The sequence below is a fragment of the Dromiciops gliroides genome, chromosome 5, assembly GCF_019393635.1.
Source record: "Dromiciops gliroides isolate mDroGli1 chromosome 5, mDroGli1.pri, whole genome shotgun sequence".
NCBI classification, from domain to species: domain Eukaryota; kingdom Metazoa; phylum Chordata; class Mammalia; order Microbiotheria; family Microbiotheriidae; genus Dromiciops; species Dromiciops gliroides.
This window is the reverse complement of record NC_057865.1, coordinates 189,933,677-189,945,800: the sequence shown is the minus strand read 5'-3', so window position 1 is coordinate 189,945,800 and position 12,124 is coordinate 189,933,677. Positions and strand designations below refer to the sequence as shown.

General features: G+C 35.4%; 1 protein-coding gene across 1 annotated transcript in view; it reads left to right on the top strand.

Moving 5' to 3' along the window:
- The window catches only part of ANO2 (anoctamin 2), a 518,536-nt gene that overhangs the window by 378,389 nt on the left and 128,023 nt on the right, over nucleotides 1-12,124 (top strand). The window contains exon 15 of the mRNA XM_043967816.1: nucleotides 10,708-10,903. Coding sequence (XP_043823751.1) covers nucleotides 10,708-10,903 — 196 coding nt within the window. The remainder of the gene's footprint in view (nucleotides 1-10,707; nucleotides 10,904-12,124) is intronic.

Genomic DNA, 12,124 nt, shown 5'->3' with positions numbered 1-12,124 from the left:
GATTATAATGTCATATGAAAACTTCATTAATTTCTCTTGGACTATTGAATCATCATATTTGTACTTCAAATGATGTGAGCTTTAATGTGTAGGTTATGAATTCATTTGGAGCTTATTGTGGTATACAGTGCTGATAAAACCTAATTTCTGATAGACCACTTTCCATTCTTCTGAGTAGTTTTTGCTGAATGTTGAATCTTTATACCCCAGGGGTTAGGTTCTTCCATATGCTATCCTGTTCATTAGGGTCTTTCCTATGCTACCATGTTCATTTGCTTTTATATTTTGGTTCCTAATATGTCACACTGACCATTTTTCTTTTTCTTTTTCTTTTTGGTGAGGCAGTTGGGGTTAAGTGACTTGCCCAGGGTCACACAGCTAGTAAATGTCAAGTGTCTGAGGCTGGATTTGAACTCAGGTCCTCCTGAATCCAAGGACGATGCTCTATCCACTGCACCACCTAGCTGCCCTGCATTTTTTTTCTATTTTTAATTAGCACTATATAGGTTTTTAGAGTACTGCATTGTATTATAGTTTAAGATCTGGTACAGCTAGGCCTCCTTATTTCCCTCTATTTTTATATTTTCCCTTGAGATTCTTGATGTTTTACTCCTCCAGATGAATTTTATTATTTCTAACTTTATAAAGTTATCTTTTGGTAATTTGCTATAGCACTGAATTAGTAGGTTCATTTAGAGAGTATTCTCATTTTTACTGTTTTGGCATGGTCTAACCATGAGCAATGAATACATTTCCAATTATTGAAGTTCATTTGTGGTTATATTGAATAGATTTTATTTTTCTATTTCTTCTTGCTGGGTTTTGTTGGAATTGTTCAGAAAGGTTGATGATTTAGGAGGGTATATTTTATATTCTAATTTGTTGAAGTTGTTAGTTGTTCAAATTAATCTGAGTTTTATCACTACAATTCTTTAAAATGGATTATAATCTCATCTGAAAGCTTCATTAAGTTTTTTCCTCCTTATTCTTTCAACATATATTTTCTGGTCTTATTGGTGTAGCTAGTATGTCTAGATTTAGACCAAACAATATTGATAGTAATAGCCATCCCTGACCTTATTGAAAAGGCTTCTAATGTTCCTATTCAGCTCTATATTTTATAGCCTTTATCTTTTGCCTTTTGGAATAGCAATATTTTGGGGCTTTCCCCTACCCTATAGTAGATGCCCCAAAGTCTCCTGTGATTCAGACTATGGTTCTTGGATTTTGAATTGTTTCTATCTGCTTATAGTATTTTTTCTTTCTTTTAAATAATAAGCATTTTTCTTTATAGTTTTGATTTCCAAATTTTATCCTCCTTTCCTTCTCTCCCCTCTCCCCTTCCTGAAACATTAATCAGACATGGGTTATACATGTGAAATTATGTAAAACATTACCATATTAGTCATTTTGTACAAGGAAACTTGAATAAAGGAGAAAAAATAAAAGTGAAAAATAGCATGCTTCAGTCTGTATTCAATCAATCAAGTCTGTGTTCAATCAAGTTCTTTCTTTGGAGGTGTATAGTATTTTAATCATTAGTCCTTTTGGATTGTCTTGGATCATTTTATTGCTAAGAATAGTTAAGTCATTCAAAGTTCTTCATCAAATAATATTGCTGTCTCTGTGCACAGCATTCTCCTGGTTCTGCTTACTTCGCTATACATCAGTTCTTACAAGTCTTTCCAGGCCTTTCTGAAATCTTCCTGCTTGTCATTTCTTATATCATAATAACAGTCCATCACCATCATATACCACAATTTGTTTAGCCATTCCCCAATTGATGGGTATTCCTTTGATTTCCAATTCTTAGCCACTACAAAAAGAGTTGCTATAAATATTTTTATACACATAGGTCTTTTTCTCTTTGGGGGGATGTCTTTGGCATATAAGCCTAGCAATGGAATTGTTAAATCAAAGGGTATACATACTTTTATAGCCCTTTGGGCATAGTTCCAAAGTGTTCTCCAGAATGTTTGAATCTTTTCAAAACTCCACCAACAGTGGCTTAGCACCCCAGTTTTTCCACATCCTCTCCAACATCCAATATTTTCTGTTTTTGTTATATTTGCCACTCTGATAGATGTGAGGTGATACCTCAGAGTTGTTTTAATTTGCATTTCCCTGCTCAGTAGTGATCTAGAGCATTTTTTCATGTGATTATAGATAGCTTCGATTTCTTTGTCTGAAAACTGGTGTTCATATCCCTTGACCATTTATCAACTGGGAAATGACTTGTATTTTATAAATTTGACTTGGTTTCTATATAATTGAGAAATGAGACCTTTATCAGAGATACTTGTTTTAAACATTCTTTCCCAGTTTTATGCTTTCCTTATAATATTGGTTACATTAGTTTTGTTCGTGCAAAAGCTTTTTAATTTTATATAATCAAAATGATTTACATTTTGTTTTGGTCTCTATATCTTTTTTGGTCCTAAATTATTTATCTGCCCATAAATCTGACAAATAAACAATTCTGTACTCTCTTAATTTGCTTATGGTATCATCTTTTTTGCGTAAATCATGCACCCATTTTGACCTTATTTTAGTATATGGTGTGAAATGTTGGCCTATACCTAGTTTCTGCCATACTGTTTTCCAGTTTTCCCAGCAGTTTTTGTCAAATAATGAGTTTTTGTTCTAAAAGCTTCTATCTTTGGGTTTATCATATACTAGATTACTATAGTGTAATTTGTACCTATTCTATTCTACTGATCCACCTTTCTGTTTCTTAGCCAGTGTTTTGATAATTACTGCTTTATAATATATTTTGAAATCCGGTACTGCTAGACTACCTTCTTTTGCATTTGTTTCATTGATTCCTGTGATATCCTTGAGCTTTTGTTTTTCCATATGAATTTATTATTTTTTCTAGATATATAAAATATTTTTGATAGTTTGGTTGCTATAGCATGAAATACATTAACTAATAGGTAGGGTTGTCATTTTTATTATATTGGCTAGGCCTACCCATGAGCAATTAATATTTTTTCAATTTTTAGATCTGACTTTGTGTGAAAAGTGTTTTATAGTTCTGTTCATATGGTTCCTGGAATTTTCTTGACAGATAGACTCCCAAGTATTTTATACTGTCCACAGTTATTTTAAATGGGATTTTTCTTCCTAGTTGTTGTTGCTGGACTTTGTTGGTAATATACAGGAATGCTGATGATTTATGTGGGTTTATTTTGTATCCTCCAATTTTGCTAAAGTTGTTAATAATTTTGTGTAACTTTTTAGTTGGTTCTCTAGGATTTTCTAAGTATAACATATCATCTGCAAAGAGGTATCATTTTGTTTCCTTATTAATTATTTTCTTTAATTTCTCTTTCTTCTCTTATTGCTAGAGCTAACATTTCTATTACAATATTAAATAATAGAGGTGATAATGGGCATCCTTGTTTCACCCCTGATTGTATTGGGAAGGCTTCTGCCTTATCCCCATTACAGATAACACTGATGGTTTTAGATAAATAATACTTTTCATTGTATGGTAAGCTCCTTTTATTCATATGTTTTCTAGTGTTTTTAATAAGAATGGATGCTGTATTTTGTCAAAGGCCTTTTTTGCATCTATCAAGATAATCATATGCTTTCTGTTGCTTTTGTTATTGATATGGTCAATTATCCTGATAGTTTTCCTAATAATTGAACCAGCCCTGCATTCTTGGTATAAATCCTACCTGGTCATAGTGTATGATCTTCATGATATATTGCTGTAATCTTTTTGCTAGTATTTTATTTAAATGTTTTGTATAAATATTCATTAGGGTGATTGGTCTATAATTTTCTTTTTCTGTTTTGTCTCTTCCTGGTTTGAGTATCAGCACCATATTTGTCTCATAAAAGGAATTTGGTAGGACTCCACTTATTTTCTGAAATATTTTATAGTATTGGGATTAATAGTTCAGTATTTTTTTTTCTTTGACCTGAAATCTTTGCATTTGAACTCTAGTATACTTAGGAGTTTTCATTTTGGAATTTCTTTCAGAAATTTCCTGGTGCCTTCTTTCTATTTTTATTTCATCCTTTGGTTCTATTAAATCTAGGCTGTTTTAATTTATGATTTCTTGAAATAAAGTATCTAGGCTTTTCTCCCCTAGTAATAGTTTTAAGGGAGTTTGATGATTCTTAAGTCATCTTTTTCTAACTCATTGCCCAGGTCAATTGTTCTTTCTTTCTTTCTTTCTTTCTTTCTTTCTTTCTTTCTTTCTTTCTTTCTTTCTTTCTTTCTTTCTTTCTTTCTTTCTTTCTTTCTTTCTTTCTTTCTTTCTTTCTTTCTTTCTTTCTTTCTTTCTTTCTTCCTTCCTTCCTTCCTTCCTTCCTTCCTTCCTTCCTTCCTTCCTTCCTTCCTTCCTTCCTTCCTTCCTTCCTTCCTTTCTTTCTTTCTTTCTTTCTTTCTTTCTTTCTTGCAGGGCAATGGGGGTTAAGTGACTTGTCCAGGGTCACACAGCTAGTAAGTATCAAGTGTCTGAGGCTGGATTTGAACTCAGGTACTCCTGAATCCAGGACTGGTGCTTTATCCACTGCACCACCTAGCTGCCCCAGGTCAATTGTTCTTGATGGCAGATACCTTGCATTTTCTTTCAGTTTTTCCATTCATTTGATTTTGTCCTAATAATTATTGTCTTCTGGTGCCATTAAGTTCTATTTGTGCTATCCTAATTTTCAGAAAGTCTATTTGTTGGGTAAGGTTTTCTACTTTCTGTTCTGATATATATATATATATATATATATATATATATATATATATATATATATATATATATATATATATTCCTAATTCTTTCTTCCAGAGCTATTATTTAATTGTATTTTATATAATATTTATATATATTTTTTAATTCTCTTGCTTCATTTCCCCCCAGTAATCTTTTAATCCTTGTGACTAAGCCATTTCTTTTCCCCTCTGAGGCTCTGCTTATTCCCCTGAGCTACAGTTGGCATTCCTGGCTGGATGCCTCTTGCAGTACTCATGGCTTCTGGCTATCTTTTGGTGTAGTCCTAGGCCGGATGAAGGAGCTTACTGCTATTAATCTTTTGGATTTCTTAATCATTATTTTATCTGTCCCATTTTTAGTTCATTGTTGGAATATATAAGAGAGAACTAAGCTCCTCCATAACCTTTCTTGCCACTATCTTAACTGGAGTCCTTAGCTATATATCCTATGTTTGACATTTACATTAACAACTTGACCTAATCTTATTTTTCTAGACTTGCCATACATTACTCTCTTTAACTTACTTTATGCTACAACAAAACAACACTACTCCTGTTTCCTATAAATAGTGTTTCATCTCCTACCTCCATGCCTTTGCAAATACTCTACCCCTTGTCAAGAAAGTGTTATGGCCTCACTTCAACTTATTAAAATCCTTAACAAGGCTCAGCTCAAGTACTATCTCTTTCATGGCACCTTTCCTGATCCTCTCAGTTGCAAATTTAATACTTTGTGTTAACTTATATGAGTCCAATTTGTTTTCTCCTAATAGGATATAAGCTTCTTGAGTTAGGGGACTATTTTTGTTTGTTATTGTATCCTCAGTGCATAGTACAGTTCATGAATACTTGTTGAATTAATGAATTGGTTCAAGTGCTGCCTCAGATACTAGCTATGTAAGAATGAGGAAATCTCATGCCTCCTCAGTTTTGTCATGTGGAAAATGGGAACAATAGTACTTACACAAGTGTATTGTGAGAAAAGCGCTTTTCAAATCTTAAAGTGCCATGTAAATATAAATTTTTATTGCCTCATCATTTGCTCATCATAGGAATGAGATCGTGGTATGAAATTCTGGTTATACTGATAGGAATTCACTTTTATAAAGAGCACAAATATTTGTAAAGCAATTTTCTCATAACTCTATGAATTAGATGCAACAATATTAGTACCTCAATTCCAAATAAAATCACATAGAATATCAGAGTCAAAAGGGTGCTCAGATGTTAGAAAATACAAACCATATCTTTAAAAAAAAAAACCTTCCTATTACATGCCAGACAAGTGGATACCCACCTGTTTCTTGATTGCCTCCAGGGAGGGGGGTAGGGGGAACAACTATCTCCTAAGTAGCCTAATTCACTAATACATGACTCTGATACTTAGAAATGTTTTCCTTTATGTTCATTCAAAATCTTTTTGTAGTAGCTATAGTTCCTAGTTCTACCCTCTCATACCAAGTATAATCCATATTACAATTGACAATCCCTCAAATACAAAGCAGTCATTATGTCTTTCCTAAGTCTTCTCTTCTCAAGGCTAAACACACCGTCAATGTGTATATGATATGATCTTGTGATCTGCCATCTTGGTGACCATTTTCTGAATTCTCATCAGCTTTTCAATAGCCTTTATAAAATGTGGGACCCAGAACTTAATAAAGTATTTCAAATGTCTTCTGAACAGGCTACAGTACAATGGGAGTATCAACTCTTTATTCCTAAATACAATGCCTCTCTTTATGTAGCCTAAAGTGATATTACCTTTTTTGACTGCTATATCATGCTATTTATATGTATCCAGCTTACAATTCCTGCTTTCTAGATGTGATCTTCCCATCTCGTACTTGTGTTCTTTTTCACCATACTTTTGTTAGTGGTTGTTGATGCAAGTCACTACATGATGGAAGAGAGATTATTATCAATAAACATAAACTGTCTGCTTTTTTCAATGAACTTTACTATATATAATGGACAATACAAAGGCATATAAGTCATAATTCTGGCATACAAGGTGTTCCTAGTCTAATTTTAAATTAGAACAGTATAAAAATTGATCAGAAGTATTAGAGCACAGGACTGGGAGTCAAAAGAGTTGGGTTCAACTAATGCATTGTTGGTGGAATTGTGAACTGATCCAACCATTATGGAGAGAAATTTGTAACCATGCCTCAAAGGCAATAAAACTGTATATAACCTTTGACCCCAACAATACCACTACAAGGTCTATATCCCAAAGAAATCATAAGAAAGGGGAAAGGACCCACATATAAAAATATTTATAACTGCTCTTTTTGTGGTGACAAAGAATTGGAAATTAAGGGGATGCCCATCAATTGGGTAATGGCTAAACAAGTTGTGGTATATGAATGTAATGGAATTCTATTGTGCTCTAAGAAATTATGAGCAGACAGATTTCAGAAAAACCTGGAAAGACTTACATAAATTGATACTGAGTGAAATGAGCAGAACCAAGAAAACATTGAACATAATAACAGTAACATTGTGTGATGATCAGCTGTGATATACTTAGCTCTTCTCAGCAATACAATGATTTAAGACAATGCCAAAAGACTCATGATGAAAAAAAATTCTCCACATTCAGAAAAAGAACTATGGAGTCTGAATACAGATTGAAGCATACTATTTTCATTTTTGTTGGATTTTTTTTGTTCTTGCTGCTGCTCCTGCTGCTGCTGCTGCTGCTTCTTCTTCTTCTCCTCCTCCTCCTCCCTTTCCCTCTTCCTCTCCATCTTCCTCTCCCTCTTCCTCTCCCTCTCCCTCTCCCTCTCCCTCTCCCTCTCCTCCTCCTCCTTCTCCTCCTCCTTCTTCTAATTGGGGTTAAGTGACTTGCCCAGGTTCACACAGCTAGTAAGTGTTAAGTGTCTGAGGCCAGATTTGAACTCAGGTCCTCCTGACTCCAGGGTCAGTGCTCTATCCACTGTGCCACCAAGCTGCCCCATGCTTCTTCTTTCTTGTTTTTTTTTCCTTTTGTTCTTATTCTTTTCTCACAACATGATTAATGTGGAAATATGTTTAACATGAATATAATGTATAACCTATATCAGATTGCTTGCGGGCTTCAGGATAGGGGAGGGAGAAAAAATTGGAACTCAAAATCTTACAAAAATGAATGTTGAAAACTATCTTTGCATGTAATTGGCAAAAAATTAAATAAAATACTATCAAAGATATAAAAAAGAGTTGGGTTCAAATCCCAATTTGTCCCTAAGAAGCTATAGAAACTCAAGCAAATTTTGGGGTTTTTTTCCATCTGAAAATGGTGTTAGAATTTGGGATGAAATTGTGCTGTATTAATGTCCCTTAAAAATAATAGTTGATCTTATATAGCACTTAATGAATACAAAGTACTTCACATTTTATATGTTATTCAGTAGTATAGTTGTGTCTTATTCTTTATGACCCTATTTGGAGTTTTCTTGGCAATGATAATGGAGTGGTTTGCCATTTCTTTCTCCAGAACATTTTTATAAATGAGGAAACTGAGGCAAACAGGGTTATAAGTGACTTGCCTAGGGTCATATAAAGGTACTAAGTGTCTGAGGACAGATATCAACTCAGAAAGATGAGTCTTCCGGACACCAAGCCCAGCACTCTATCTTTACATTATATATACTCTATATGGAGTCTTTATGTTATATATGTAATCTTATTTGATCTTGACAAAAATTCCTGTGACATAGATTAAATGGTATAAGTATCATTATTCATTTTATTTTGGAAAACAGAAGGCTCATAGAAGTTAAATTAGAACATATAACTGACAAGACTTCATGCATGTAGTTAATGACAGCCAGAATTGAGATGAAGTTCTTCTAAGTGATGGGAATGTTCTTTAAGCCTCTTCAACACTGGGATTCTGTGGTTCCAAAGCAGCATATATGAAATGCTAAATGAGAAGTATAGAAAATGAGAGCTTTAGGAGATCTTAGAGCAAATTATTTGGGGGGGATGGTAGTGGTGGAATATAGATAGTATATACAGGGAGCAAAGAATTGGCGTGGGAGGACCACACCAATAAATAAAATGTAATGTCTTGCTTTTCTGAGCAGAGCTTAGTCCTTTCTGTGTACTTTCAGAAAATGGAAAAGCTATAGGCAAAGCAGCATGTAGGTCAATCCATCTCTGCTCTTGTTAGGGATCTCCAGATCCCCATGGCAAAAACGATATTTCTGCCATTGTTGTCTGACCCAGATCCACATCACCCTGCACCATTATAAGCCTCTTCTCTCCCCCTTGCTTCATCAGAACCACCGTGAACCATCACTGCAAAAGTGATTTTGGGGGAAAATAATCTCATACCACATTTTCCAGGCCTTCACTGTCTGGCAGTGACAACCCCAAAGGAATTGGAAGTGAAAATGTCTACATTGTTGGAGAGTGGTGATGTCATATCCTGGTTTTTCTACTTACATAGCAGTTATTTCTTAACCCTCAAGGCTGTTTACCATCTTTAATTTCTCTCCCACCCCTAGTAGTTCATCAGCATAGAATGGCTTCCCAAAACCATGTTTTTTGCATCTAATCTTTTGTTGTCTTTCCTGGTTATAGACAGAATGATTTCTAACCACCCAGTAAAGTGCCCCCTTCATCCCCTATGGCCTTTCACACCAGGGACCATATCTCTTTCCTTCTTCTCCCCTGTTTGGTCCACAATAATAGAATGATAGTAACAGTTGCCCCTTCCCCTTTTCCTTTGGCCAATGTCTTCCATTTAGCTTTTCACCATCATTCTCTTAAAGGAAAGAGGTATGACTTAGAACAGGTTCCTTTCAAAGAAGGAGCTGTATCACAAGGAAGAAAACTTTTTTAGACTGATGCAAATTGAAAATCTAATCTAGTTCAGGGCAACTCAGACACAGGGTAATTTTTTGCTTGCTAAGAAATTGGATCCTGATTCAGACTAGTCCTGTCCAGAGGCATCTTTCTTTTCCTCATTTTCCAGTGCTTGACACATAGTAATGACTTTTCCTTGGGATGGGAGGGAGTGTGCTTTGGGGGGAGGGGTACCAGGCAGGGAGAGCCCCTTATTATTCTTAATTTCCAGAGAGAGGAAGTACAGGGCACCCAGAGGTCAAGTGGCTGGTAAAATTTCCCTTCTCAAAACAGCAGCTTTAAGTCAGCGTCACGGCAAGAGATTTCTGCACCAAATGGAGAAATCTGAGCTCTTCATTTCAAATAGTTTCTTGGAGGAGAAATCTCAAAGTACTCCTTTGTTTAAACTGAAGAACAAAACTGGAGAAACAAATTCTGCTTCCTTCTTTTTTCTTCCCTGACTAACCCTGTCCCTCCCTCCAAATTTCCCACTCCTATTTTACTCCCCAGCTCAAAAACTTTCCATGGCTCCCTATTCCTATCTTAAAAGTTTCAAGTCTAATGATATGGACTCACCCTGTTTAACAAAACATGTCCTATTACTTTCCAACCTATATCCCTACTTCAATTAGGTTTACCTCCATTCCTTCTCCCCCTTTAATAAAATCTGCTTTTCTTACTTTTATATTTCTATTCAAATTGTTTATTCTATGCCTAAAATGCCTTCTGCTTTCTTCTTTAAATTCTGAAATTTTTGAAAGTCCAGTTTTAATTCCTAACTCTTTTGTTAATACTTGAATGATCACTTCAGCTTCTATTGATTTCTCCAACTCTGAACTTATACAGGCTAACTGCCTGAAAGACAATCTTATAATTAATTCCATATTAATTACACATTTTCTTATTCCTATTTATGCATCAGTGATCATTTATCTCATCAGTGTGGTTGAGCTATCCATTGGTGCACACTCCACTCTATCCATGCCTAACACCCTACTCATAGACTCTCAGAATGTTAATACTAGAAGTGACCTAAGATATTATCGACTTCAACCTTCTTATTTTCCATATGAAACTCCACGTTTACAATAGTTCGTAAATAGCAGAACTAGCGTTTGAGTAATCCTTTCTGTTTTTCTTCTTGACAGATTGCACTGACATTCTCCATTGTCTTTGGGGTGATTGTATACCGAATTACAACCGCAGCTGCCCTGTCTCTCAACAAAGCTACCCGTTCCAATGTCCGGGCGACAGTGACAGCAACAGCAGTCATCATCAACCTGGTTGTCATCCTCATCCTGGATGAGATCTATGGCGCTGTAGCCAAATGGCTCACCAAAATTGGTATTGTGTCACTAAACTCAGTGATTGGAAAGTTTACTCTCACTAATGCTCCCATGATGTGATCCTACTTTATCCTGACCCACTTTGAGTACTAATAGCTAGTGCCAGTTAAGGTTCTTAAATTCTGATGATATCTATCAAATCATCCAAAAGAATTATTGTTAGAACTAAAGAACACTGAGCTCAAGAGAACCACTTGACTTAGAAATGAGAAAAATGGTGCTTAGGGAAGGTGATTTGGTCATTTTCATAAAACTACTTAATAAATTCAGTATTTAAGCCCAGTTACTCTGACTTCAAATACAGTGTTTTGCCCCGCAGCAGTTTTCAAAGTCAAGTTTACTAATTCTCAGTGGAGCAGTCTTTCCACCATACTGTTTGTTGTTGGTGGTTGTCCTTTGTTATTGAAGACCATGACAAATACCATGACTTGCAATGAATTGTATTTAAATGAGGGACGGATGGGAGGTCACCAACCTCATTCTCTCCTCCACTGGACCAGTGGCAGGATATTCATCAGGGTGACTGGAGATGACCCCATATCCAGTTTAAAGAAATTGGGGCTAAGTGACTTGCCCAGGGTCACACAGTTACTAAGTGTCTGAGATGAGATTTGAACTAAGGGTCCTCAAGACAGCAAAGCCAGTGCTTTAACCACTGTACCACCTATCTGACCCTATGCCTTACATTTTAGAGAAAGATATAAGGAAATAGGATGGTTGATCTGAGACTTGGTTCTTTTAGGACACTGCTAATTGGAAGTAAACAAGATAATTTCATATCCTGATGTAACCATAGTGGTAGAAGTAGCATGTAATTCTTTACATGCATGGTTTCACTTAGTCAATAAACATCTATTAAGTAGCAACTATGTGTCAAGTACTGCATTTAAGCACTGAAGATACAAAGAATGGTAAAAGATGGATCCCATTTCAGGGAGAACAGTCTTATAGGGGATAAAATATGCCAAGTTATATATAAACAAGGTATATACAGGATGAATGAGAAATAATTGACTGAGGGTAGTCACTAGAAATAAGAGGAATCAGGAGAGACTTTCTGTAGAAAGTGGAATTTTAACTGAGACGAAGAAAATCAAGAAGCAGAGAGAAGAGAGAGCATTTCTGGGCTTGGAGTCAGCCAGTATAAATGCCCAGAATCAGGAGATGGAGTGTCCTTGTGTGAGGAACAGTGAGGCCAGTGTCATTGGATCACATATGT